The 27,097-nt window shown below is 48.1% G+C and overlaps 2 protein-coding genes and 1 pseudogene across 3 annotated transcripts in view; all 3 read right to left on the reverse strand.

Moving 5' to 3' along the window:
* The window catches only part of GCC2 (GRIP and coiled-coil domain containing 2), a 39,524-nt gene extending 39,110 nt beyond the window's left edge, over positions 1–414 (reverse strand). Inside the window, exons 1-2 of the mRNA XM_040224198.1 lie at positions 290–414; positions 148–204 (exon numbers count right to left, since the gene is read on the reverse strand). Of these exons, the coding sequence (XP_040080132.1) occupies positions 148–204; positions 290–295 (63 nt within the window). The 5' untranslated portion in view covers positions 296–414. The remainder of the gene's footprint in view (positions 1–147; positions 205–289) is intronic.
* Positions 415–3,900: 3,486 nt separating this feature from the next.
* Positions 3,901–12,911, reverse strand: SULT1C4 (sulfotransferase family 1C member 4). 2 transcript variants are annotated; one of them, XM_040224201.1, is made up of 7 exons: positions 12,208–12,911; positions 9,591–9,716; positions 8,554–8,651; positions 8,138–8,264; positions 7,504–7,598; positions 6,040–6,220; positions 3,901–5,147 (listed from the first exon to the last, which is right to left on the reverse strand). In XM_040224201.1, the coding sequence occupies exons 1-7, from the start codon at positions 12,359–12,361 to the stop codon at positions 5,032–5,034; spliced, it is 897 nt and encodes a 298-aa protein (XP_040080135.1). In that variant the 5' UTR covers positions 12,362–12,911; the 3' UTR covers positions 3,901–5,031. The 2 variants fall into 2 exon arrangements, with proteins under 2 accessions (XP_040080135.1, XP_040080133.1); XM_040224199.1 differs by having other exon boundaries at positions 9,591–9,722; positions 12,208–12,847.
* Positions 12,912–18,966: 6,055 nt separating this feature from the next.
* Positions 18,967–27,097, reverse strand: LOC120852252 (annotated as a pseudogene).

Here is a 27,097-nt window from a genome sequence, read left to right on the forward strand (position 1 = left end):
AATCTCGAAGCACGCTGACCCGGGGCAGCAAGGAAAGCCAGGTTTCACTCAGAGGAAACCCTTGACGGCTCAGACCCTGACCCCGAGGAAAGCTGTCCCCCAGGCGGTCCCCTCCCGGTGGGACCCGCCTCTCAGACGTCTCTTCACCTTGGACTTCCCGGTACCGGGAGCGGCCGGCGAGGCCACCCCGTCGTGAACAGGCTCCTGCAAAACACAACGAAAGCCGGCCGGTCACGGGCGGCCGTGCAGACGGGGAGGTGGTCCCTCGGTCCCCAACCCCTCGTGTTACCTCCATGACCGCCGGCAGCCTGCACTTCCACCCAGCACCTCCCACGGACCGCCGCTTCGGGTTAAAGGTCGCGCTTCTCCGCCGGCCCCGCCCCCGCGTCTCCACGGCCACGGCCCCGCGGCACTCGCGCTTCCGCTTCCGCCTTGGGAGGTGGCTTCCCGCGAGCCCCGCCCCGCCCCGCCCCGCTGAGCCCGCCCTCGAGGAGGCGGGGCGGGGTGGGCGGTCCTCAGGGCGGGGCGGGGCGCACCCGGGGGCGGGGCCCTGTGCTCTGCGAGGGTGTTGGGGAGTGGGGCTCTCCTGGGAGGGTCAGGCACTGCGCAGCTTGGCCGGGGGCGGCCGCCCTAGTCACATTTCCTTCACTTGTTCCCATTCCTGTCCTCCTCTCCCATGTCCTGTCCCTTCTCCTGCCCGAACTTCTGTCCACTTTCCTCTCCGTTGTCTGTCCCATCGCCTGTTCTCATGCCGTGTTCCCTCACCTGCCGCATCTCCTGTCCCCTCACCTGTCCCCATTTTTGCTCTGATTCCTGTCCCTCTTCTCTCTCATCTCCTGTCTTCTCAGCTGTCCCGTATCCTGTCTCCTCTCTCATCTGCTGTCCCCTCACCTGTCCGCATTCCTGTCCGTCTCCTGTCCCATCTCCTGTCCCCTCAGCTGTCCCTCTCTTGTCCCCTTTCCTGTCCAATCTCTGGTCCCTTCACTTCTCCCATGTTCTCTCTCCTCCCCTGATTCAGATGCTATTACTTTTTCGAAGCAAGCAACATTTGCGTGGTTGCAGAACTTTACTCATGGCCCTCTGTGAAGACTGAAAAATCATATTAAAATCTCAGGAGTATATGCCTATCCTTAGATAATTATCTTTAACCCATCGAATTCTACACATATCTCAGAGTGCGTTGTTCACAGGCCCTAAAGACTTCTTGTTTCCGTTCACATGGGATAAACCAGACACAGAGACATTTGTCCAGCTGAAAGAACTTATAAGAAACCGCAGCTACAGTCTCATTTCTTTACCCATTGCAGGTTGAGTTTTGGGTCTCCTCATTTCAGATGATCTATTATTATAGGACTGAATTTGGGTGGGGTTCAGAATAAGGGGACTTGTGTGTTTAGGTGGATTCATCTCTAATGTGTCAGAAAAGCAGTGGCCTCGGGACGTTCTCCTGCTACTTGAGAATATGGTGTTTGTTTTTTTTTTTTTAAGCGTCACCTGAAGCCTGAGACTTCCTGGGTGGCACCAGTGGTAAAGAATCTGCCTGCCAATGCAGGAGACAAAGGAGATGTGGGTTCAATCCCTGGGTCAGAAAGATTCCCTAGAGGAGGGCATGGCAACCCACTCCAATATTCTCACTTAGAGAATCCCATGGACAGAGGAGCCTGGCAGGCTATGGTCCATGGGGTTGCAAGGAGTCAGATATGACTGAAGCAACTTAGCACATACACAGGAACCCTTGGACACAGAGGAGTCAGGTGATCCAGGCCAGGGTCTGTGAGGTACAGTTGGTCCCTCTCTGCCTATTTCCCGATCACTGGCAAAGAAACTGGGCACAGGTAATTCAAGCACAAGGGAAGATTCCAGACACCATGGTCCCTAGGCAGAGTGGTTCCTCTGGGCGAGGATAGCAGGTGAAAACAGCCATGTGCTGGACTGGCCAGTAGAGGGGGCGAGGAGGTCAGCATGGCGCTTCCCACTGGCTGAGAGACCAAGGAGGTCATCCTGTAGTCCTAGTTAGTTGTGCCAGACTTTGGGTTGGGCTAGAACAGGAACAGTGAAATGTGTGTGTGCGTGTTGGGGGTGCAGGCAGATGCTGTGTCCTGGCTCATTCAGTCCGCACAGTAACAGAGAATCTTCTGTGCAACCAGTTCTCTGCTGGGGGAAGTACAACTGTCACTAAGACAAAGTGGACTTGCTGGTCTAGTGGTAGAGACAGACGATAAGCATGGAAACCGTTAATTTAACAGAGGTATGAGTTATGGAGAAAGTAATGCAATGTTACATAACAGGATCTGTTTCATTTTCATTTAAAGATTTTACTTTCTAACAATAATTGTATATGTTTAATTGTGTATCTTTATGGTGTACAGGGCTTCCCTGGTGGCCCAGATGGTAGAGAATCTGCCTGCAATGCAGGATACCTGAGTTTCACACCTCGGTCGGGAAGATCCCCTGGAGTAGGAAATGGCAACCCACTCCAGTGTTCTTGCCTGGAGAATTCCATAGACAGAGGAGCATGTCGGGCTATAGTCCATGGGGTCACAAACAGTCAGAGATGACTGGGCAACTTTCACTTACTTTACTTATAAAGTATACATGATGATTTGATATATGTATACACAGCAGAGTGATTACTACTGCAGCTAATTAACGTCTTCTCCACGTATTTACATGTATGATGAGAGTATCTGAAATGTACTCTCTTAGCATTTCCAGTTTTCAGTACTTTTTTTTGGCTGTACAGTGAGGGTTGCTGGATGTTAATTCCCCAACCAGGGATCGAACCCAGACTGACAGCAGCAAAACAGAGTCCTAACCACTGGACCACCAGGGAGTTCCCAGTACAGTCTTATTAACTATAGTTATCATGCTGGACGCCAGATCTCTAGATTACTTGTCCTACATAACTGCAGCTTTATGTCCTTTGACCCATATTCCTATATCCCCCAACCCCACCTCCAGTCCCCAGTAGCCACAGTTCTGCTTTCTACCTCTACATATTCAACTTTTAAATTTATTTTCAATTTTTAAAAAATGTATGTGACAGTTTATTAATTTTCATTTAAATATTTCAGTGTAATAGTCTAAGCATTTAAAAATGTAATTCTTTTGAAAACAATACAATTTATTTATGTAAACCCAAGGTTATAAACTGAAAATGACCAGATTTTTTTTTTTAGTTGAAGTATAGTTGATGTACAATATTATATTAGTTTCAGGTGTTCTGTGCAATGATTTGACATTTATATACACTGAGGATTGATCACCACAAAAAGTCTAGTAACCATGTTACCTTATAAAATTATTGCAATATTATTGACTATATTCCCTATGCTGTATATTACAGTCTGTACCTATGAGTCTGTTTCTGTTTTTTAGATTCTACATGTAAGTGAAACAACGTGGTTTTTGTCTTTGATTATTTCACTTAATCTTCTAGGTCCATCCATGTTGTCACAAATGACAAGATCGCATTTTTTATGCCTGAGTAATATTCCATTACACACACACACACACACACACACACACACACACACACGCACGCGCCAAATCTTATTTATCCATTCATCTGTCAATGGACATTTAGGTTTCTGTGTCTTGGCTATTGTAAATGCTGCTGCTATGAACACTGGGGTACAGATGTCTTTTCAAATTTTAAATAAGTAACTACATGCAGCTAGTGGCTAACACAGTAAGCTCTAGAAGATAACTGGTATAGGACTACTTAGAATATAAGAAGTTGGCTTTTTAGATTTCCTTGACTGATAAGAGTATTTCAGTTACTTAGTTCTCAGTTTTTGCCGTTCGGTGTGCATTGAAGTATTTAGCAACGTCCTTCTCTTGGAGAAAAAATGAGCTTAATTAAATGAAAATTTAAATAAGCACAAAAGAGACAATACAGACCTCTAAGAGATTTAATGATACACTTTAATCTTAATCACATAAGAATTATGTGTGAAAGACTTCCAAAGAGCAGATGGTCCTTCAGGTTGCAGTATTGGCAGGAAGATGGGAGGCCTGTGCTGGTTAGTGAACTTGCTATGTATGTTTTAAACTGGCGGGGAGAAAGGAAAGGAAATGTCTGGAGAAGGTGGGATGACAGTAAAGCTAGTTGGGGTGGGGAGGAGCCTGCGAGACGCGCTTGGACCCAGCAAGGTGACTCTCTGCTGGAGTTAGGAGGGGGTTTGGCAGCACGAAACCCAGCTGGCAGGCAGTTTGGAAGGTAAGTCACCCATGTCATAAGGTAAGTCACCCATGTAGCTGCCTTTGAATTGATGGCTAAAAATGCTTGGGATGTACCTTGTAGGCAGCAAACATTCAGAATCATCGAAAGATTCTGAGCTAAAGAGAAATATAATGAGTCTTGTTGTGGGAAAAGAAGTTTGGCAGATGTATGATGAACAGAGAAACAAGTTATGTAGCTTATAGGCAAGGGAGAGGCTTCTGAACCAGAAGGGTGGCTGCAGAGGTAAGACATCCTGGAAATACACTGACAGGTGTTGCTGATGGATTAGAACACAGTTGAGGAGGGGCTAGAGAGAGGTGGGTCAAGGTGCAAGTCTGGGAGGGGTTGGCTGGGAGTGGGTGGGGAGTCCAGGGAAGTACAGAGGCAGAGGTAAGGGACAGGGGTAGAGGCACTGAAGGAAGAAGCCTGGAGTGAATGAGAACGTTTCCGGGGAAAATAGTCACCTGCAAGAAATAGTAACTATTGACACATTTTAGTGCTGTATTTACAAATTTGCTTAAATCAACACTGAATCTGAAAACTTGAGTATATTCTTATGTGATGACCAGAGCATATTTAACGTGTTCACACGTGTGTGGTCTGTAGAAAACTGACGCATCACGATCATTAGTAAGGATGCCAGGGTTGCAAGTCTCCGCCTTCCACCTGGCCCCAACCGCTGTTAGCTCCATCTTTTTTTAGGGTGAACAAAAGCAGACACAAGAAGCACTAGTCCCTCCACCTGAATTCAATATCATGAGGTCAGGGCAATCAACTTTTATACCAATTAAATCTGGTGCTTTTTCTTAAGAGAATCGAAAGTGGAGAGTTAGAGTGGTGTCAGCCATGTTCTTCCTGTAATCATCATCAAATCTCTCATTCTGGGCCACGGTGAAGTGGTTCTTCCAATCCCCGACGACCCCTGAAACAGTCATGGTAGGGAGTCAGTACTTGGTGGGAGTGGGGTCGGGGGGTGTAGAGGAGGGGATGCTGGGAGGGGTGGTTCTCTGTTCTCCTGCTCTTGTATGTTCTACCCCCTGCCCCAGAGACATTCCCCTGGCTGGCCCAGCACGGTCTCCTCCAGGAGGGAGGAAGGATCACCTGTCTGGTTTGTGGGTCGGGAGATGGCAAGGTTGTGTGAGCAGCAGGGCTGAGGGCCACTCTTGTGTGTCCTTCCTGCACATCAAAGCAAGGTCTGTGCCAACATGATGTTGCCCGCAGAACAAGCAGGACCTGCTAGTGGAGGGACTGCACGTGCCATTTTGAGAAAGGAAGATTCTCCCCAGTTCTCCAGTTGCAATTCCTGTTACCTTTCCCAGGCTGGATTTTCTCCATACTGTCATCTATTATCCTGCATGTTTTTTCATTTGCTTCCTTGTTTACGGCTAGATATAATTTCCACGAGGGCTGGAGCTTTCCTGTGCTTTGTTCACTGCTCTGAACATTACCCAGAACAGAGCCTGGCACATAGTAGCCACTTGGAAAGTAGTTTCGAATGAATGGACCTTTCTGACAGCCTGGAACTCTCTATAAAGAGGATCTTTTCCTCCATCTGACTCGATTCTGTATCTTTTCACCTTATCAGCCAGAACTCCAGAGTGAACAGGAGGATACGTGGTTAGACCTAGACACCAAATCTTACTTTCCACTTGTGGCTGAATGTTAATTTCATCTGTGGTTTCTTAAATTGTTCTTTTCCCAGAATCCTTCATTATCAATCTTATTTTTCTTTTCTATAGAAAGGAAACTCCCCAGAGACTATGAAATATTGGACAGTTCCTTTAGGATTATGGCCAAAAGGAAACATTGAAAACCTTTTCTAATGAATGGAGAAATCGACTGGTTCATGAATTCAGCTGGAATCGATGTGTAGTTTGCCATCGGGTTCTGCTTCATGACGCTAAATGAAGTGTGGTGAACAATTTTATCCAGAACTTTATCATCTAAGCTCTTTCCAATAAATTCTGCCAGTTTCTGAATTTCATGCTTTGGGTTCTACGAGCAGAGTCAAAAGAAAAGACTTGGTATAAGATAATGTTTATCAATGAATAACAGTCTTAAAAGAATATTGAAATGAATTGATAATAGTAATCAGTAACATACCACGAGTTAAAATTTTTAAAAATTGTATCTCACAAATGTTCAGCTTTTCAGAAATGACTTATTTAGATGTGGTAACTCATACTGTTCTCTGTATTGCTGCTGCTGCTGCTGCTAAGTCGCTTCAGTCTGACTTAGCGACTCTTCGAGACCCCATGGACTGCAGCCCACCAGGTCCCCCCATTCCTGGGATTCTTCGGGCAAGAACACTGGAGTAGGTTGCCATTTCCTTCTCTGGTTCTCTGTATTAACTGGAGTCTTTACACTGTTCTTGCTCTAACATGTTAACTGGGTCATGTTGGTAAGATGCTCGAAACACAGTGACCTGGAGTGCGTGGGACATGCTCCACGGAGCAGTATGTCCAGGGTCAGGCCCAAACGTCCTGCTCTAGCCCGTCCGATAGATGCCCCCAGGGGAGTCACTGAACTGGTGCTGAGAGCAGACGTCACAGCGGCTTCGGGGACCTGGCCACAGTGACCTGTTTTCTGCTTCTGTCTGTGATGTACCTTTCAAAAATCAGGCTGTCAGTTACAAACCCAAGGACAGAGATTGTCATTCTGTACAGACCCAGTGGAGTCACAAAAGTGCTGGGTAGATGACCATTTACCATCAACTCTCATGACACCACCTCGTTCAGTCCTGATAGCATCTCTTGGAGTGTATATTACTATCTCCTCTCTAGTGACTTCTAACATCAAAATTCCTAGATGTCAAACATCTTCACAAAGAAGAATTGCCAGCAAGCAGTAAGCCAGAACTTGGGTTCGAGAATCCATAGTGTTTCCCACTGCACCAAATTTCTTAAACTGTTTCTTTAAACTCTGGCATTCCTCTAGCACTAACAAAAAACCCCAAAATGTACTAGAAAGTTTTTTCCTTCTAATGGGAATTTTAAAATACACACTGCAAGGGGGGAGAAAAAGCATCACTCATGTTTGCCATCCTCTGCCTGTAAGGAAAAGGTATCCCACAGCTCAGAGTTCTAGGAAGCTCGGGTGAGACTGTGATATGGAAACTCATGACGTGCCAGCTGTGCTGTGATGGGTGGATGGGGCAGCCAGCGAAACACAGCATCTCCTGTGCCCGACTGCAATCTGAGGGTCCCCGATGGGGTGCACGCATTGCAACTGAAGCATTTATGGTCAAATGGGGACTTGGTAGGTGGCCTGGTCCTCACCTCCTTCATGTCCTCATAGAAGAGGTAGAGGATGCGATGCTGGTCCTTGGCGTGCCACCAGCCCTTCACATGGTCGTACCAGGAGCCCCAGCACACTGCAGGATGGGACCAGAAGCAGGGCAGTGAGTCACAGAAACCCAGTGACAAGTACAACACCCCCCCCATCCCCACCCCCGCCCCGAGAGGAGGATCCTGAAGGGAGGCAGGAGGTCACCCTGGCGATTCCTTCATGGTAAAGCCAGCTAAGGGAAATCAGTCCTGAATATTCATTGGAAGGACTGATGTTGAAGCTGAAACTCCAATACTTTGGCCGATACTGATGTGAAGAGCTGACTCATTTGAAAAGACCCCGATGCTGGGAAAGATTGAAGGCAGGAAGAAAAGGGGCTGACAGAGGATGAGGTGGTTGGATGGCAACACTGACTCAATGGGCATGAGTCTGAGTAAACTCTGGGAGTAGGTGATGGACAGGGAGGCCTGGTGTGCTGCAGTCCATGGGGTCTCAAAGAGTCAGATACAACTGAGCGACTGAACTGAACTGAAAGCCAGCAGAGCCCCTGCTGTTCTCAGAAACTGACACCTTTTTTGTAGACTGCTTGAGGATTTTGAGACAGGATGGAAACCAAGCGCTCACCTTTCCCAGTCAGAAAACTCTCAAAGTATTCTTCCCAGGTGCCTGGAGCAGGAAGGTTTCTATTCATCCTGTGAAAGTGGTAATAAGACACCATGTTGTCCTTGGGATTCCTGGCTACATAGATCATCTAGGAGTGGAGAGAGGAAGGGGAGAAGCAAAACCAGAATTAGAACAGCAGACAATGATGTGAGGGTGGGAGTATTCCACACAGGTGGGTATTCCTGATGCTGTGTTTCTGTGCTGTGGCTTTTGTGGGAGATGGAAAGGATTCATGTCAATCTGCGTATTGATGATATGTGACCAGTGGACTTTTTGTTTCTGTTTTTAATTTAACAAGTGACGTGTTTTAAGAGGAAATTGAAGACCAGTCTGAGTTCCTTCTAAGGGGCCAAATGTGCATTCCGTTGGTTCCCTACCTTACAGTTTTTCTCCAGGAAAGATGGTGGCAGCAAGTGGAAGGGGAGATGTGTCTTCAACATCCGGGGTGAGGTCATTGCATTCGCTTGTTCCAAGCCTGTGAAATTAGTTTTCAACAACTTTCCATTATTTTTCTCCATTTGCTTCAGAAACTTGCTGCCCCATTTTTACTATATTAGGGACACTCCAAACCACCTGTAACTCTCTGTGGCTTTCATATGAGAGAATGGGGTTTTTGGCTAGAGCAGTTTTTTGTTTTTGCCACATAGTTTGTGGGATTCTAGTTCCCCAGGCAGGATTGAACTCATGCTCCCTGCAGTGAGAGCATCATCTTAACCACTGGCCACCAGCAAAGTCTCTAGAACAGCTTTTAATCATACAATAAAGCAAATAAATAAGAACCTAAAAAATTCAAACCCTTCCACCATAAAATTATCTTACCTAGGCTCATCTTTGTGGAATGAGTTTAATTTCTAATTGGAGAATCAAAACTTACTTTTATTTTAAAAAATTTAATATTTATTTTTATTTTAATATTTATTTATATTTATTTGGCTGTACCAGGTCTTAATTGTGGCATATGCATTCTAGTTTCCCTGACCAGGGATTGAACACAGGTCCCTTGCATTGAGAGCTCGGGATCTTAGCCACTGGACCACCATTAAGTCCCTTAACTTACTTTTGTATGAACAGAAACTCATTTAGAAAATGTCTGAAGTATAGCCATGGCCGGACAGTGAAAAAGAGTCCTGAAGTCCACTGATGGTGGTTTGAACACCTGGGATTCTGAAAGAGCTGCTGTGCTTAGTCACTCAGTCATGTCCACCAGGCTCTTCTGTCTATGGAATTCTCTAGACAAGAATACTGCAGTGGGTTGCCATTTCCTTCTCTAGGAGATCTTCCCAACCCAAGGATGGAACCCATGTCTCCTGCATTTGCAGGTGGATTCTTTACCACAGCACCACCTGGGAAGCCTGAGAGGGCTGCTGGCTAGTACGTCTAGACCTGGGGTCAGGTGCAGCCGTGATGTACTCACCAGATCCTAGGGAAGGGATTATCCACTCGATGAAGGGAAATCGCTCATGTGTGGGTGCCCTCTGGCTTTGGTTGACATCACCCCCGTTTTGTATCAAGTCCACAATTTCCTGCGTCCACGTTGTTCCTTGTTCCATGGGTAAGAATAGGAGGCACAGACATTATCTCCTGCATTTCTTAGGATGTGAGCAAATACTCGTTACAGCAGCTGTGTGAACATTGAAGCCTGCTTTACAGTGGAATTCAGAAAACATCCTTGTTTGTTTACATCTTGTGTTATCATAATATGGATTTTTAGGCAAACACTCCAGTTTGGAGTGGACATAAGATTCATAAATAGACAGTTCTTCTTTTCTCTGTCACAACCATTCATTAGGATTGTCATGCTACTGAGTTGGTGGCATTGTTCCTTAGAAAGGTGGAGTGGAAGTCTTTCTCTCCCAGCTGTGATGTGGGGTCGTCCCTGTGTGATCTTCAGACTGTTTCCCAAGTGCACAGCCTGAGGTTTCCCAAGTGCAAAGCCAGGAGGCTTTGTTGTGTGTTGGCTAAATGAGCGAGTGATTAGGGCTTAGTCTCCGCGTTCACGCTGTCCTGTTTTCCCTGAAGGCTAGAAAGTGTATTTCCTAGGCTCCTTTGCCACTGAGATTCTGAATACCCTGAGACTGATTTACCTTCTGAGAGTTAAAGGAAGGAGACAGAGGTCTGAGGGTAGCCCCACCAGGTACAAGATGTGTGGAAGCCACTCCACACATCTGGATCAAGCTCGGAGCTCGATCCAGAAGCTGCACCCATGCTACCCCTGGAGGAGGGCTTCCGTCTCCAGTTTCAGCCACTTACATGGGCTCCATCCTGACTAGTGTGGGGGCTACTACCTATTTTGCAGCCTTGATAACCTATTGAACCAGACGTCTGACCACGTCTATGTCAGCAGGAGATAGAATAGCAGTGGCGTTTTATTTCCTAGATGAGTTGGTCTCTAATATTATCTGGCACCAACTCTTCATTACGGGTTAAAGGACCAATATTTCTTTAGCTATCAACTCAAAGGAAGTTAGAGTCATTTGTACTAGTTTTGTGTGTTTACTATGAATTTTGGCGGCTTCCTAGGTGGCTCAGTGACAAAGAATCCACCTGCCAAGCAGGAGACGTGGGTTTAATCCCTGGGTTGGGAAGATCCCCTGGAGTAGGAAATGGCAACCCATTCCAGTATTCCTGCCTGGAGAATTCCATGGACAAAGGAGCCTGATGGGCTATAGTCCATGGGGTTTCAGAGTCAGGCATGACTTAGTGACTAAACAACAACTCTGAATTTATAGCCATGGGCTAACATTGGGGCAGGTTCCAGTGCAGCTGGAGGTTCAAAGTCAGCTGGTCCTTGGGGTCAGAGGTCAGTGATTCTACAATGTGTGTATCTCTGTTCAGTCACAGAGTGTTTACTATTCTGCTAAAAATCTAGGTGAAAACCTTTACATCATCTGAGGTTGTTACTTTTATCAATACAGGCTTTATTAGCATATGCAGTTTTCATGACTGATTAAATACTGCATTAGCTGGTAAGTGCTTTTCTTTCTGTTGTTATTAGATTTTAACCCCTAACCCATGAAAACTCTAAATGAACCAAACTTTAATGCTCACTTTTGGTAGGTAGAAAAAGATGACAGATTAAACATTGTACTGAAATTATGATGATAGAGTAGAATTGTGAGTGAAATAAGGCAGTGAGATGTGATTCCCCACCAAGTGGTTACTTTCAGAAACTCACATTGAGAAAATTTTAATTCTGAACAAACTCATGAGAAGTAATATCAGAAAGTCAGGGCTGATTTGAAATCAGTTGACACATATCAAATCAATACAGATAAAGTCAAAGGGTGGGTGGAGTGTATGTGTGTGTGCCCATGAGTGAATGTAGCAGAAATTATTGACAGTTATTGATTTTGCAAAGAGCAAATGTGTGTGCAGTTGGGGTATGGGCTGAGTACTGTGTTTTGGTCTAACTGTAGATGCACACAAATAGCTGCAGTGAACTCCTCGTCCCAGCTTACCCCCAAATTTACATGACGCATTGGCTGAGCTCAAGTTTGTCCTGTTTCTACAGTAACTTTGTTAAACTGATTATATTGAATGAAGTAAGAAAGCAGGTTCACAACACACCACCGGGAGGGTGGAGATGCAGAGAGTAGGCCTGGGACCCTGAGCAGGGGGACTTATGAGTTCAGCCTTGCAGAACATAAGCCCCCTTCTCCACTCGCCTGCTCCCCCCACCAGCTGGGGGTGCCCAGTCTGGCTCTGCTGTAAGGGCCTGCCCTGGTAACAAGTAAATCAACAAGTCTGGCCCCTTTGTTTCAGACTGTTTGATTTACTCTCTTGCAGGAAAGTAAACAACATGTACTTCATGGGGAGTATTAAATTCTTAAGAGGTGTAGTTCATTTTAATGTTTTTTGTGTGGTTCCCCCAGCCCCGCCCTCGTGATTTGTGTTGGCCGTATCCCTCTGCCCACTCAGTGGTTTTCTGCTCAAACCCTGGTGGGTTTCTCAACATCCTCAGCGCTGCGTCTTGCTTGCTTCTGTCCCTGCCCCTCCTCCCACATCCCCTGTCCTTTGTCCCTCCCGCCTACCTGCTTTCGGGTAGGTAGAGATGAGCAGGTCGTCAGGCCTGGCTTGGAAGCTCCAGATCTGATCCCAGGTGTCACAGGTGGGCGTGGGCTGCAGGATGCCTTCCACATAGTCCACAGCAATGCGACTCACGCCCTCAGATTCCAAAGCCTCCATCTTGTTCAAGGCCAATGTCAGGGGTCAGAAATTTCAGCTCGGGAAAGCGTTACCCTCAGACAGCTCAAAGCTGCGTGCTTGGCGGCTTACAGACAGGGCAGGGCTGAGATCTCAGGCCCTGCCTGGAGTTGTCCGTCGAGGGGCAGCTGGCCTGGCCAGGGAACAGCAACTCCGGCTTAGGACTTTGCACACAGCACTCCTAACGAGCTGTAGCCGCCTCCGGGAGGGGCGGTGATGCAGCTGCCTAGCCCTCTGCTCTGGGCTACGCCACGGCTCCCGCTCCCCGCCCCCGGCCATGTCCCTTGTGCCTTCAGCCTCTCTTCTGTGCCCTTAGTGATGGTCAGGGCCACCTCATTTGCAGTCCTCCTCTGCATTCACAAAATAATTCACAGATCTCTTTAATTCTTTCTTCTGGGAATTTTAAGCTCATTACGAAGTTGCAGGAAATCTGCAGGTGGTCTTACAAGTTGCAGCGGAGAAGCGGAGACTCACTTCCTTGAAAGGCTGGAAAGAAGTTTCTGTGCTGCCAACAGTGAGAGCTTAGACCCAACCTCCCAGCGCAGATGTGGGGGTGGGGGATCAGCAGTGTTATTTTTAAGACTGAAATAGAGGCGGCTCCAATAGGAATGATTCTCTTCCTGTTGTAGGCTGTTTAGTGTCAGTATCAGCCCTGGTCTGCTCACAGACAATAAAACATGTTTGTCCCTTAGAAGCGGAGTGGATACGAAAACCACAGAGTTACAGAAGGCATATCTTCTGACTTTTTCTTCCGGGAGTTCACCATCCAGGCTCATGCTGGATCCCACCCCACCCCAACAACGTCTCCTCCGCAACCCCCGTGAGCCCCTTGTTTTCCTAAAAGCCCTAGTGTTTATTTATGCTGCTTGTACCTTTCCTTGGAATCATTCCTGGCTCCTGCAGTTTTGTTTTCTTTCCCCCCTCCTGTTTCCACCACAACCCTTCTTGGCTGACTGCTTCAAAAAGAAGAGCAATCAAAACCACAATGAGGTAACATCTCATGTCAGTCAGGATGGCTGCCATCAAAAAGTCTACAAACAACAAATGCTGGAGAGGGTGTGGAGAAAAGGGAATCCTCTTACACTGTTGGTGGGAATGCAAACTAGTGCAGCCACTGTTCACTACGGAGAACAGTGTGGAGATTCCTTAAAAAGCTGGAAATAGAACTGCCATACAATCCAGCAATCCCACTGCTGGGCATTCACAGAAAAAACCAGAATTGAAAGAGATCTGTGCACCCCAATGTTCGCTGAAGCACTGTTTGCAATAGCTAGGACATGGAAGCAACCTAAATGTCCATCGGCAGATGAATGGGTAAGAAAGCTGTGGTACATATACACACAATGAAATATTACTCAGCTATTAAAAATGCATTTGAGTCAGTTCTAATGATGTGAATGAAACTGGAGCCTATTATACAGAGTGAAGTAAGTCAGAAAGAAAAACACCAATACAGTATATTAATGCATATATATGGAATTTAAACAGATGGTAACGACCCTATATGCAAGACAGTAAAAGAGACACAGATGTAAAGAACAGTCTTTTGGACTCTGTGGAAGAAGGCGAGGGTGGGATGATTTGAGAGAATAGCATTGAAACATGTATGTTACCATATGTGAAGTAGATGACCAGTCCAAGTTTGACGCATGAAACAGGGCACTCAAAGCCGGTGCACTGGGATAACCCAGAGGGATGGGATGGGGATGTTGGGACACATGTACACTGTGGCTGATTCATGTCAATGTATGGCAAAAACCACCACAATATTGTAAATTAACCTCCAATTAAAATTAACTAATTAATTTTTAAAAAACTCATGGAAAAAAAAGCAAAACAAGAGCGGACCCACCCAGCTCTCCTGCTTCTCCTTGCGGTATTATCAAGTACAGCTGGCCTTTGTTTCTGATTCCTGATGCTGTGTCTCAAAAACCCTTGGAAGTTCCTCAGCAGTTGGAGCCTTTGTTTGTGTTGAGTCCCTGTGGACCCCACCTTTGTTGTCAGGGAGATCACACCTGCTGAACATGTGGATGCTTTCTGGGAGGGGCTGCCTGGAGGCTTCCTGAGAATGAGGGACAGGGCACGACAGCGCTGCCCCTTCTCCCCCGAGAGCCTGACCCCTGCACATGTAACGTTCACCTGTTCCGATCTGTATTGTCCATGTACGACACAACTGTAATTGTAGGTGTAGCAGTTTCAGTGAGTTCTATTTATCATCATGGAACCTATAGGGGCATGGGGACGCTCCCCCCACCCCAACTTAGAGCAGGTTGATTAGCAGCACAGATGGTCCACAAGGCTTGTGCTTGCATGTGAAGGGTGATGGGGGGAATCTTGTAAAAGATTTTATCCTTGACCTGCAGGTCTGTGCTAACCCTGGGTCATCAGTGTCAAGACAGAAATGAGTTGAATGGACAGAGAACTTCTCTGGGATGCCTCCCCTGCCCCTAGCAGCTCCAGATGCTGTTCCTGTAGCAGGAGTCTCACTTCTTGCTTCAATCCCTTCCCACCCAGAGCTTCCCACCACGGGGGCCTCTAGGTGGGGACCTCTGTGGTACCCAGGACCTCAGGCCATGCACATTCCCCACTCGGCAGGGCCAGTGCCCTGCGCCCCCTTCAGTTCTTCTCTAATGTCCTCCCCAAAGTGCCCCCTTTGGAGGGCCTGTCCTTGATTTTGGGTGTTTCCCAATGTGCCTGATGGTGGCCCCTTCCTGTCCTTTGGGGCTGTGGTTTGAACTCAGTCCCATGTCCTCCACTGCCCATGTCTGCGCTATGGGCAGCTCTGTGCCTGGTGCATGTGTCCTGGGCAGAAGGAAAGAGTGAAACTAACTGGAGAACCGAGGGTGAGGTCTATGGGCCGCAACCATGGCGAGAGGGGGAGGTTCAGGTGAGCCTGCGGCTTCGGCCAGTCTCTGTGATGACAGCCAGACGTGGACGCCTGCCCCGAGTCCTGAACCAGCCCCCCCAGCCGAGGGCCAGACACAGGGTGCTGACTGTTCTGCCCCCACACCCCAACTTTCCTTTGTGAAAACAGGGATCATAACAGCCCCTGACCCTGTGAGTGACAGAGTGTGTTTACTGCTGGGCAACGGGGAGGGAGTGCGGTCAACAACCTCAACTGTGAGTAGTGTCCCGTGACTGTGACCTCAGGGGTTCCTGGGCCCTCCTTGCCCCTCAGCCTCCTTGTCAGCTGTTGGGAGATGGAGGGACACTTGGGATCAAGATTACCAGGTGTAATTCCTGGTCCTAGCATGCATTTGAAAAGACTTAGAAAAATCATCTATAATTTTTGGTTAAATTTCTCTGGTCTTCATAGTCTGTGCACCAGCAGCATAGAGAACTGGAGGCTTAGCCACATCCTGGCAGTTTTGTTTAGTCCCTTGTGTGCTGGGAACATGGGCTAAGACAAAACCAAAGGAAGCTGAAGGCGTCACGTAACTTGAAAAATTACCATGGCTGCACAGATGTTTCCTGTTCTCCTTTAATGTTGTTCTGTCGCTAAGTCATGTCTGGCTCCTTGTGACCCCATGGAGTGCAGCAATAATACTTTCTCACAAATGCAGGGGAATTAATTAAATGCTGCACTTAGTTATAAAGTCGTCCAGTGCCAAGTCTGTGTCTGGCAGACATTGTTTTGGAATTCCAAGCATCTGGAGTTGGACTGGCACTGTCCCTCAAGAGTTGTGTAAGCTTACAATTATTTAATCTCTTCTGGTGTTGGAGAAGACTCTTGAGAGTCCCTTGGACTGCAAGGAGATCCAACCAGTCCACTCTAAAGGAGATCAGTCCTGGGATTTCTTTGGAAGGAATGATGCTAAAGCTGAAACTCCAGTACTTTGGCCACCTCATGCAAAGAGTTGACTCATTGGAAAAGACTCTGATGCTGGGAGGGATTGGGGGCAGGAGGAGAAGGGGACGACAGAGGATGAGATGTCTGAATGGCATCACCAACTCGAAGGATGTGAGTTTGAGTGAACTCCGGGAGTTGGTGATGGACAGGGAGGCCTGGCGTGCTGCGATTCACGGGGTCGCAAAGAGTCAGACACGACTGAGCGACTGAACTGACTGACTGAGTGACTGAGCCCTTTTAGTCTCACAGGATTAATAGAAGAATCAGGGCATGTAAGTCCTCCTGCAGTCTTGGCACACCACCCTGTCCTCCTCTGGTTCTCCCTGGCCCCTCTTTTCTGACTGTCCACTGGGCCTTCGATCCTGCGTGGGCTTTTCCGTAGCTGTGGTGAGCAGGGGCTACTCTCTAGCTGTGTTCTGAGGGCTTCTCACTGCGATGGCCTCTCCTGTTGCAGAGCACTGGCTCTTGAGCTCAAGGACTTCAGTAGCCGCGACTTGAGGGCTTGGTTGCTTCGTGGCATAAGGGATCTTCCCAGACCAGGGATCAAACCCACATACTCTGCATTGGCAGGCACACTCTTAACCACTGGACCACTAGGGAAGCCCCGAACATAACTTTTCATATGTGCTGAGAAGCCAAAACATTCAGGTGATTCTATTTGATGTTTTCTTCACTGCCTTGGTCTGGAAGTGAACCCAAAGTACCCCTGAAGTTTGCCTGTATGTGTCAAAGCACATGACAAGCACTTAACTTATGACACAGTTTTATCAAGAAGCATCGCACACAGTTAATGTGAAATATCTCAGTTTGATCGTGGTCTTCCCAGCTCTTTTTCTCTCATTCTCTCTCTCCTTTCCATGCCTCTGTCTCAAAATGGTGAATCGCATGGCTACTGACCTCTGTTGGGATGTTTACCTGTCTATATATCTGCTGCTGCTGGTCTCACAGCAATGAGATGAGGTGGAGATTAATCGGATGTTTGGGGGCTGTTCAGTCCCCAGGCATCTCTCATTATCTCCTCAGTCATGTCTGGTGACTGGAGAGGATGTGCAGGGACTCGAGAGAGCAGTAAGTGATGTCTAAGCCTGGGAGTGATGCAGCTGAGACCTCTCCTCTGGGTAGCGCTCTGCCCACCCCACCCCACCACCTGTGGGCCCCACAGGAGCCCGTGCCAGCCGGGTCCCGGGGAGCAGAGTGGGCGTCCTAGGGGGACATCTCAGTGGGATGGACGCTACTCTCAGAAGCAGTATCCAGGGCCGATGTCCTGGATGGAGGGGTGGGGGGAGGGGTGTCAGGCAAGGGAAGCTTCTTGTTCATTGCTCCTCCCCATCCGCTGGGCAGGAAGGAGACTGATGGATGTTCAGATGTTCAGACAGCCTGGTGACTGTCTCTGTACCCACATCTGCCGATGTTGTGATTGTCATTACATGATCATGTGTCTTCTCTAAGGAGTCTCCTGCCAGTGGTCCTAGGAGCACGGAGATGTGGTAGAGGCAGGCTGATCCGTGCAGGGAGTGGAGAGGACGGAGGCCTGGCTCACAGCATGCTGCCATCACTGGCCCAGGCAGGGCTGCTCTCCTTCTCAGTCCCCTCCTCCACAGAGCCTGTGGTATTTAGCATGCATCTGTTGCTTTGTATGTGTTCTTGCAAAATGAATCTTTTTGGTTTGACTGTGTTTAATTCCTATAAACTATACTGGGTTATTCACTGCCTTTGCTTCCTCACATTTTTCCTCTAAGCACAGCATTTCAAAGACATCTTCTTGTTGCCATGTGTAAATCTGTTGCTTTCAGTTGTTTGCTTTGCGATCAAGATGTGCGTCCACCATATTTTATTTGTTCACACCCTCAGCACAGGGAGGCTGGAGGGATGGGGACGTGAGCATCCTGTCTCATTAGGCCCTTGTTGTGGCATGTGGGATCTTTAGTTGTTGCAGCATGTGGGGTCTAGTTCCCTGATCAGGGGTCGAACCTGTACCCCTTGTGTTGGGAGCATGGAGTCTCAGCCACTGGACCACCAAGAAAGTCACTATCATCTTTTTTTTAAGTTATGTATTTATTTATGGCTGGGCTGGGCCTTCACTGCTTCCTGCAGTCTTTCTCTAGTTGCAGTGAGCGGGGGCTTCTTTCTAATTGTGGTATGCAGGCTTCTCACTATAGTGGCTTCTCTTGCTGCAGAGAATGGGCTTTAGGGCGCTTGTGGTCAATAATTGTGGCACATGGGATTAGCTGCCCCATGGCATGTGGAATCTTCCCAGACCCGAGATCGAACCTGTGTTGCCTGCATTGGCAGGTGGATTCTTAACCATTGGACCACCAGGGAAGTCCTATTTTTATCATCTTTTGATGCCCTTTCCTCCCCAGCATGTATAAGGCACTCAGTACACGTTTTATCAAATGAATGGAGCTGGTATTTTTGAAGTGAAAGATTGAAAGAAATGTTTGAATTCAAAGAAAATGATAACAGAAGATAGAAAGAGGGTATATAGAAGGAACAGAAGTGATACATGTGATGAGGTAATATGTTACATGTTGTATCCTGGCATTCACCTAAAGACTGAACTCTGCAGAGAGAGAAGGAAATGATGCATATAGATGCTGGATAACTGACATCACACTGGGTTCCAAAAGAGGGGTCAGGAATTCAAGGCTGAAGAATGCGCAGGTCATCGTTTAAAGACGCCCGTGTCGGGTCACATGAGCCAGTGGTGGTTTAGGAAACACATTTCTCTCCTGTTTCACGTAGGCTGCCTCTTACAGTGCATGTGGAACGACAGAGAGGTGTCAGCCATGTGTTTCCCGTGGTCTTCATTAAACTTCTTGGTCTGAGCATCAGTGAACTGATTTTTCCAATCTCTGGTGACTCCTGGCAAGAGTGGTAGACAGCACATTCAGAGACATTCTCACAAACTTGAACCACTTTGCGTGTAGGTAAGCCTGTTCCTTTCAGTGCTTAAGTTTCTGATGCAGACGCTGGCCGGTGGTCCTCCTTACGCTGAGAGAGACTCGAGGCTACAGGTGTGACTAGTACAAGTGAGGCGCCTGTGAATAGTCCTGTCCCAAGACACTCGGGCGGGGAGTAAACCAGGCCTGGTTGCCCAATGCTCCATGTCGCGCCCTGCAGCCCTCTGGCCCACCTGGCCCACCTGAACCCCGAGTTCACCTAACTTTCCACTTAAGGTCACTGCACCTGAGTTCTCATCATCTCCTCAGAGGTCAATGGAGGGCTGCAACCTCAAACATTTTCTGTCCTCTGACTGTATCTCAGAGGCCATGTTCAGGCCCTGTGCCTAGTTGAACACAACCAAGGATTCCCCCTTCCCAACTTGAATTGTCATTGTATTAACATGTAGTTGAAACAAAGCAACAGAATCTGCAGGAATGGTAGAGTTGGTCAGCTCTATTTCATGCTTAGGCAATGGAGTATTCAAAAATTTAAAGCTTTAAGAATGAAAACTGGCCAGAGATTCCATATAGAGCTATTCTCTTCTGATTTCTCTGTGTCATCTGCTTCATGAAGACTTTGAGCTCTGTGTAGTGTTATTTTCATGTGAAATGTAGATCTGCTTAATTTTCTAGGGGTAATAAATTATACGGTTCTGTAATTTATCAGTTGGCCTACAAGAAAATTAGATGACTGAGTGACATCAGCAAAAATGGTGGAGTAAGAGATGGGTGGAGAAGGCGATGGCACCCCACTCCAGCACTCTTGCCTGGAGAATCCCATGGAAGGAGCCTGGTGGGCTGCAGTCCATGGAGTCGCTAAGAGTCGGACATGACTGAGCATCTTCACTTTCACTTTTCACTTTCATGCATTGGAGAAGGCAATGGCAACCCAGTCCAGTGATTTTGCCTGGAGAATCCCAGGGACGGGGGAGCCTCATGGGCTGCCTTCTATGGGGTCGCACAGAGTCGGACACGATTGAAGCGACTTAGCAGCAGCAGCAACAGGAGGAGATGGGTGTGTGAGTGTGTGTATGTGTGTATGTTAGTTGCTCAGTCGTGTCTGACCTTTTGTGACTCCATGGACTGTAGCCTGCTAGGCTCCTCTGTCTACGGGATTTCCCAGGCAAGAATACTGGAGTGGTTGTCATTTCCTTTTCCGGGGGATCTTCCCAACCCAAGGATCAAACCGGCTCTCCTGCATTGCAGGTGGATTCTTTGCCATCTGAAGCAACAGGGAAGTCTGGTGTAGGAGATATAAGCCTTCATCTCTCACAAAGAACAACCAGCCATCCGTGAAGAGAAATAGCCCTGGGAAGGCTTCAGAGTCTAATTAAGAACCTAAAGCTGCACTGCTGCTGCTGCTAAGTCACTTCAGTCATGTCCGACTCTGTGCGACCCCATAGATGGCAGCACACCAGGCTCCCCCGTCCCTGGGATTCTCCAGGCAAGAACACTGGAGTGGGTTGCCATTTCCTTCTCCAATGCATGAAAGTGAAAAGTGAAAGGGAAGTCGCTCAGTCGTGTCCGACCCTCAGCGACACTATGGACTCTAGCCTTCCAGGCTCCTCCGTCCATGGGATTTTCCAGGCAGGAGTACTGGAATGGGGTGCCATCGCCTGTGGAGCCCAAATGAGGAGAAGCACAGAGAGGATCATGTGCTTGTGCAAGGTAATATTTTTCAGGCTTAATGAAGATGGAAATCCTGACGTGTGTGACAACACAGGTGAGATTGGAGGACATTATGCTCAGTGAAACAGCCTGGATATAGAAAGATAAATGCTGCACAATCTCACTTATATGTGGAATCTAAGAAAATTGAACTCAGTGACAGTAGAGTGCTGTTATTGGGGGTGCGGAAACAAGGGAGATGTGACCAAAGGTGCAAACTTTATGCAATGAATAAATTCTGGAGACTTACTGGACAACATAGCGATTGTAAGCAGTAATTTATTGTATACTTGGAATCTGCTAAGAAAGCGGAGCTCAGTTGTTTTCACTCTCCCACCAAATAGGGTAACTATGATGGGTGTGTTGTATTATCAGCTTGGTTGTGTTGATTGTTTCTCAGTGTGTACACATGTGAAAACATCATGCTGCGTACCTTATACTCACTTTTTTCTTGTCAATCATCCCTAAATGAAGCTGGGGAAAAAATCTCTACACCTAAAAAAACAGACCTTCCAACATGTACAGTATTTTGCTGTGCCTATAAATATATGTGTCTCTGGACAAATAGACAATACCTTTTTCCCAATAGAAAAAAGAACCAGGTTCATTAATGATCAAATTAGAAAATGTCTCCTCTGAGCCTTAAGTTTTTGCTTATTTTATTAAACAACATGTACTAGGAATTTTTTTTTCCATTTTCCTGAAATAATTATAACCTCATGAAGTCTGTTAAGGAGGCAGCAATGTGGTCACCTAGGATGGGCTCTGGGCTGGGGGCCGGAGGCCCTGGCTTTGGCCAGGCTCCGAGACCCACTGTGCCTCTGCGGTCATTCCTGGGTAAGTGATTTAACTAGAAGACCACCCTTCTAAGTCTGAAGGCCGATGACCTTTGCACCATCCTCCAAAATGTACCGGGAGGAGCGAGAGCTCCCTGGAGACTAGAGGCTTCACTTGAGAAAGAGTTTGGGTCAAATACGTGTTTGAAGCTCTGAGTTAAACAGAACTAAACAAGTTCCTTCTCAGAAACCTATTTACACTCAGGTGCTTCAAAGTGATGGGCTTCCCAGGCGGCACAGTGGTAAAGAGTCCACCTGCCAATGCAGGAGACGCTGAAGACACGGGTTCGATCCCTGGATCTGGAAGATCCCCTGGAGGAGGAAACGACAACCCACTCCAGTACTCTTGCCTGGAAAATCCCAAGACAGAGGAGCCTTGCGGGCTACAGTCCATGGGGCTGCAAGAATTGGATATGACACAGTAGGCACCATGCATGGATTCCCACTCCTCTCTGAGGGTGAGGCATGGGCTGTCTCAGAAAAAGACTGAGGAACTCACTTCAGAAGACACTGTTGCCATGACTTCTGAGCCTGAAGGGTAGAAAACCACTGTGGATCAGAAAAGTTGTCTGCTGTCAGGAGGCAGATAGGGCAGGTAAACATCACCTTTTCTCATGAATGGAGACAGTTGGTGATTTATTTTGGCAACATTTCTGTGGTTGGTCATGGGGTTATTTTTCATGATGACAAACGAAGTGTTATAGACAATTTTGTCTAAAACTTCTTCTTTCAAGTTCGTCCCCAGGAATTCCATCACTTTCCTAATTTCATATTCTGGGTCCTGTGGGGGCGAGTGGAAGAGAGGTGGTAGATATATTTTTTTTCATTCAAGGAAAAAATGCAAGCATGGTCAAACCTTAGAGAACTCAGCCCGGGTTCTTAAATGTTTAAAAACCGTTAAAGGGAGTGTTTTAAAACCTGTTAGTTTATGTTTAAAAGTAATTCTAGTAATTTATGCTTATTAATATATGGAGATTTATGCATGTCAAATCACTAAACATGGCCATTGAAAGTGCAGTTATAGAGACTTCCCTGGCAGTCCAGTGGCTAACAGTCCACGTTCTCAATGCAGGGGGCCAAGGTTTGATCCCTAGTCAAGGAACTAGATCCCACGTGCTGCAAATAAGAGTTGGCATGGCCCTGGGAAGTGTCTCATCTGAGAAACTACTCATCCAGGAGCAGATAAGATGCTCTTTGGGAGGAGAGGGGTGTCTCTCAAAATAGACATGTCGCTTTTCCTCTAAGCACGTGTGGAGCCACGTGCCTGATGACTGGACTCTGGGCCTGATGAGGACACTTGTTTGTAGAGGGGCCTTGCGAGAGCCCCAAGCCCTCTGGGGAAGAGGCTGCAGGTGGGGGTGGAAGTCACCCTGAAGGGGGGTCTCTGCGCCCCTGCAGGGCTCCCCACCTCCCTGGCCACCCTGACTGGGGTCACATGTCTGTCCTGACCCTGCTGGCCAGTCTGTTTGGCCCTCAGTCAGGCACCGGGCAGGGGGCTGGGGTGGCGGAGGCTATGCTGACACCTGGGAAAGCTGAGAGTGAGGGTGGGTGGAAAGAGGGGTTGGACACCCAACCAAGCAGGAAGATGGAAAGGAGCAGGGGGAGGAGGGGAAACTGGGCGTGACCACCCGCAGCCAGGGCAACACTGCTCATAGGTTTATTTTACCTATAAAAGTACGAAGCAGGCTTTGAACTAGGATCACATGTGCGAGAGAGGCTACTAATGGGAAACTTGTATTTAAAATGATAAAGCTTTAATATCATAAAAAAGCAAACCAAAATAGCTCTATTCTTCTTCACTGCTGATGCTACTGCTGCTGCTAAGTTGTTTCAGTCGTGTCTGACTCTGTGTGACCCCATAGACGGCAACCCACAGGCTCCCCCGTCCCTGGGATTCTCCAGGCAAGAATACTGGAGTGGGTTGCCATTTCCTTCTCCAATGCATGATAGTGAAAAGTGAAAGTGAAGTCGCTCAGTCATGTCTGACTCTTAGCGACCCCATGGACAGCAGCATACCAGGCTCCTCTGTCCATGGGATTTTCCAGGCAAGAGTACTGGAGTGGGGTGCCATCGCCTTCTCCGAATCTTCCTCACTAGTTCTTTCCAATTGAGATCCTAATTCTTTCCCTAGGAAATCAGAGCAGCTAACAGGGAGGTAGTGATCCTGGAAGGAGGAGCCTGGAGAGACAGAGGGGTATCTTCTGGCTGAAACAGGAGCTTGTGTTGGGAACATGGCAGCCGCAGGCGAGGTGGTGGAGAAGTGGGGCTGGCCTGCAAAATGTTTTGTACGGACAAAAATACATCTCACTTTTCTTAATGTCTCTCCTGAGTCTGTAACTTGGAGAAAAATGCCATGAAGCCAAGATGCAAGGACATTTCTTACTTGCAACTTTTTTTCATAGAAAAGGTAGACAGTGGGGTGGCTATCCTTTTTCCTCCACCAGCCCTTCACATGGTTGTACCAGGACCCTCAGACCACTGAAAGGAAAACACGAGTTTGGGCTGTGAGAAGGTGGGAGGGGAAGGCGAACTGAGTCCTCAGAACACAGAGCCGCGGGTGGCGCTGCTCCGGAACAACTCTGTCGTGCATTTTCTGCGGTACTTTCTTTCAGAAGCTGGTGCAATTAGACCCTCAGGCTCTGGAACCTGCTGGGTTTGGATCCCAGCTCTGACCCAGCTGTGTGACCTGGGCTAGTTACTTAACCTCTCTGAGTCTTGCTTTTTAAAAAAAAAACAAAAACAAAAAAACTTCATCCCTGAAAGAGGGTTCTTAACAGTGCCTACATCATAAGGCAATGTTGAGGTAGGTTAATTTATTCTGGGTTTCCCGGGTGGCGCTAGTGGTAAAGAGCCTACCTGTCAGTGCAGGTTGATGTAGGAGACAAGGGTTCAATCCCTGGATTGGGAAGATCTCCTGGAGGAGGGCAGGGCAACCCACTCCAGTATTTTTGCTTGGGAAATCCCACGGACAGAGGAGCCTGGCTGGTTACAGTCCAAGGGGTCACACAGAGTTGGACACGACTGAAGCGACTTAGTACACACAGTTTTTTCCACAGGCCTGCTTCGTCCTTAGCTCTATTCCAGGTGCTAGGAGAGAGCAGCGGACACAGCAGGCAGAGGACCCTGCTCTAGGTGTGCATCGCAGTGGACCCTGCTCTAGGTGTGCATCGCAGAGTGGACATAGGAGAGGGAGGTGTAGGCATACAGCATGGTGACTCACAGAGAAAATAAACAGGGAGGAGAGGTGGGAGGTTGATGCTGGGTGAGACCCAGAAGAAGGAAGAGAGTGCTCCTGGCCTCAGGGACCAGCAGCGAGCAGGCGGGGGTAGGGAGCAGGGCAGTCCAGGTGCAGCGAGAAGGCTGCTGGGGTGTGGACAGAGCGAGGGGCCTGAGGACAGGGAGGGAACATGGTCAGGACCCTGAGCCTGGGCTGTGAGGTTCCAGGGGGGCTCTTGTTTTCACTCTGAGTGGGCTGGGTGGGACTGGGTGGGACTGGGGGCTTCGAGCAGAGGAGTGAGGTGGTCTGACTTCCCTTTTAACAGAATCCCCCCCTTTCTGTGTTGAGAAGAGCCTTGTGTTGCTGAGGGCAGCCATTGAGACACTGGACTATTCACTGATCAGGGAAGATGTGACAGAAGCAGGAATGGAGAGGGAAAGTGAGGGTCCTGGGGGTCTTCTGAAGGTGAGGTTGGCAGGTCCGTGACTGGGCTGATTGGGAGTGAGAGGAAGGACAGGCTCAGGACAGGCTCAGGGGTTGAGGCCAGAGCCTGCTGCAAGACGTGGAGGCAGCAGTGGGGCAGGTTTGGGAGGAGAGAGGGGAGCTCAGGTTTGGACACATGGACTCCAAGGTGTCAGCCCAGTGGCTGCATCTGTGCCCCAGAACAGGGGTGAGTTGTGGGGGTGGGATATCCTGGGGCCCGTGGCAGCTGTGGGTGGGGACAACAGGGACCATGGATTGGGCAACACATGGAGGGCATGTGGCCATGTGCTAGGGGGAATGGAAGTGAGGAGACACCCAGGGGTCAGCCTGATGAGTCATCTGCAGCCAGTAAACGGAAGGGACAGGCACATGGTATGGGGGTCCACAAAGTGGTTTCTAGTTCTGTGTTTTAAGGAGAAACAATGGCATGAATGGATGAGCTAAGGCATCTGAAAGTTGTTCTGGTTCTGTCAAGGGACCGATGAGACCGTAAGTACTCAATCAGTCAGTTCAGATCAATTGCTCAGTCGTGTCCGACTCTGTGTGACCCCATGAATCGCAGCACGCCAGGCCTCCCTGTCCATCACCAACTCCTGGAGTTCACTCAAATTCACGTCCATCGAGTCAGTGATGCCATCCAGCCATCTCATCCTCTGTTGTCCCCTTCTCCTCCTGCCCCCAATCCCTCCCAGCATCACAGTCTTTTCCAATGAGTCAACTCTTCTCATGAGGTGGCCAAAGTACTGGACTTTCAGCTTTAGCATCATTCCTTCCAAAGAACACCCAGGGCTGATCTCATTCAGAATGGACTGGTTGGATCTCCTTGCAGTCCAAGGGACTCTCAAGAGTCTTCTCCAACACCACCGTTCAAAAGCATCAATTCTTCGGCACTCAGCTTTCTTCACAGTCCAACTCTCACATCCATACATGACCACTGGAAAAACCATAGCCTTGACTAGACGGACCTTTGTTGGCAAAGTAATGTCTCTGCTTTTGGAGGTTTATCAAAAATGAAAGCAGACATTCATCTTCCCCTTGCTTCCGTAATCTCATCCCTTCTGTCAAAATCTGCCTCTCACAGGCTCTGTTTAGAGCTTGAGTTTTAGGAAGAAAGCCTGAACCAGTCTCTTTGATGGGAGTGTGACTGACTAAGAACATGGTGCCCCTCCCACCCCTGGGGATTCTCTAAAGATTGAACAGGTTAATGCATGTGGAACACTTGGCCTAGAGGTGGAACCTGCTCTGAATAGAGCTGGCCTTCTGTGATGCTGTGTTGGCCTCATCCTGTGGAGATGTCCCTGGAAGCAGAGCCACTCACCACGGGTGGCCAGCGCCATGCTGCACCTCTTAGGGGCATCGCTTGTATTCCTCCCCGCCCCAGACAATCAGAGCTCCTCCTGTGGGTGAATTTTATTTCCCACAGACAGACAATTCTTATCCTCTGCAGACACGAGTGGAGTCTGACTTACCTTTGCCAGCCAGGAAGCTTTCAAAGCACGCTTCCCAGGTCCCCGGGTCGGGGAGTCTTTTTTTCATCCTTTGAAAATGATAATATGCCATGGTGTCCTTGGCATTCCTCAACACATAGATTATCTGGAGTGATGGGAAGAAATGAAGAAACAGTGTAAATAACAGAAGAATGGGGGCACTCAGCATGCATCTGTGTTCACAGCTACCAGATCCTCAAAGCCACGGACACACCTGCTCTCTTCCGCCCAT

This window comes from Oryx dammah, unplaced genomic scaffold (genome assembly GCF_014754425.2).
Source record: "Oryx dammah isolate SB20612 unplaced genomic scaffold, SCBI_Odam_1.1 HiC_scaffold_25, whole genome shotgun sequence".
NCBI lineage: Eukaryota > Metazoa > Chordata > Mammalia > Artiodactyla > Bovidae > Oryx > Oryx dammah.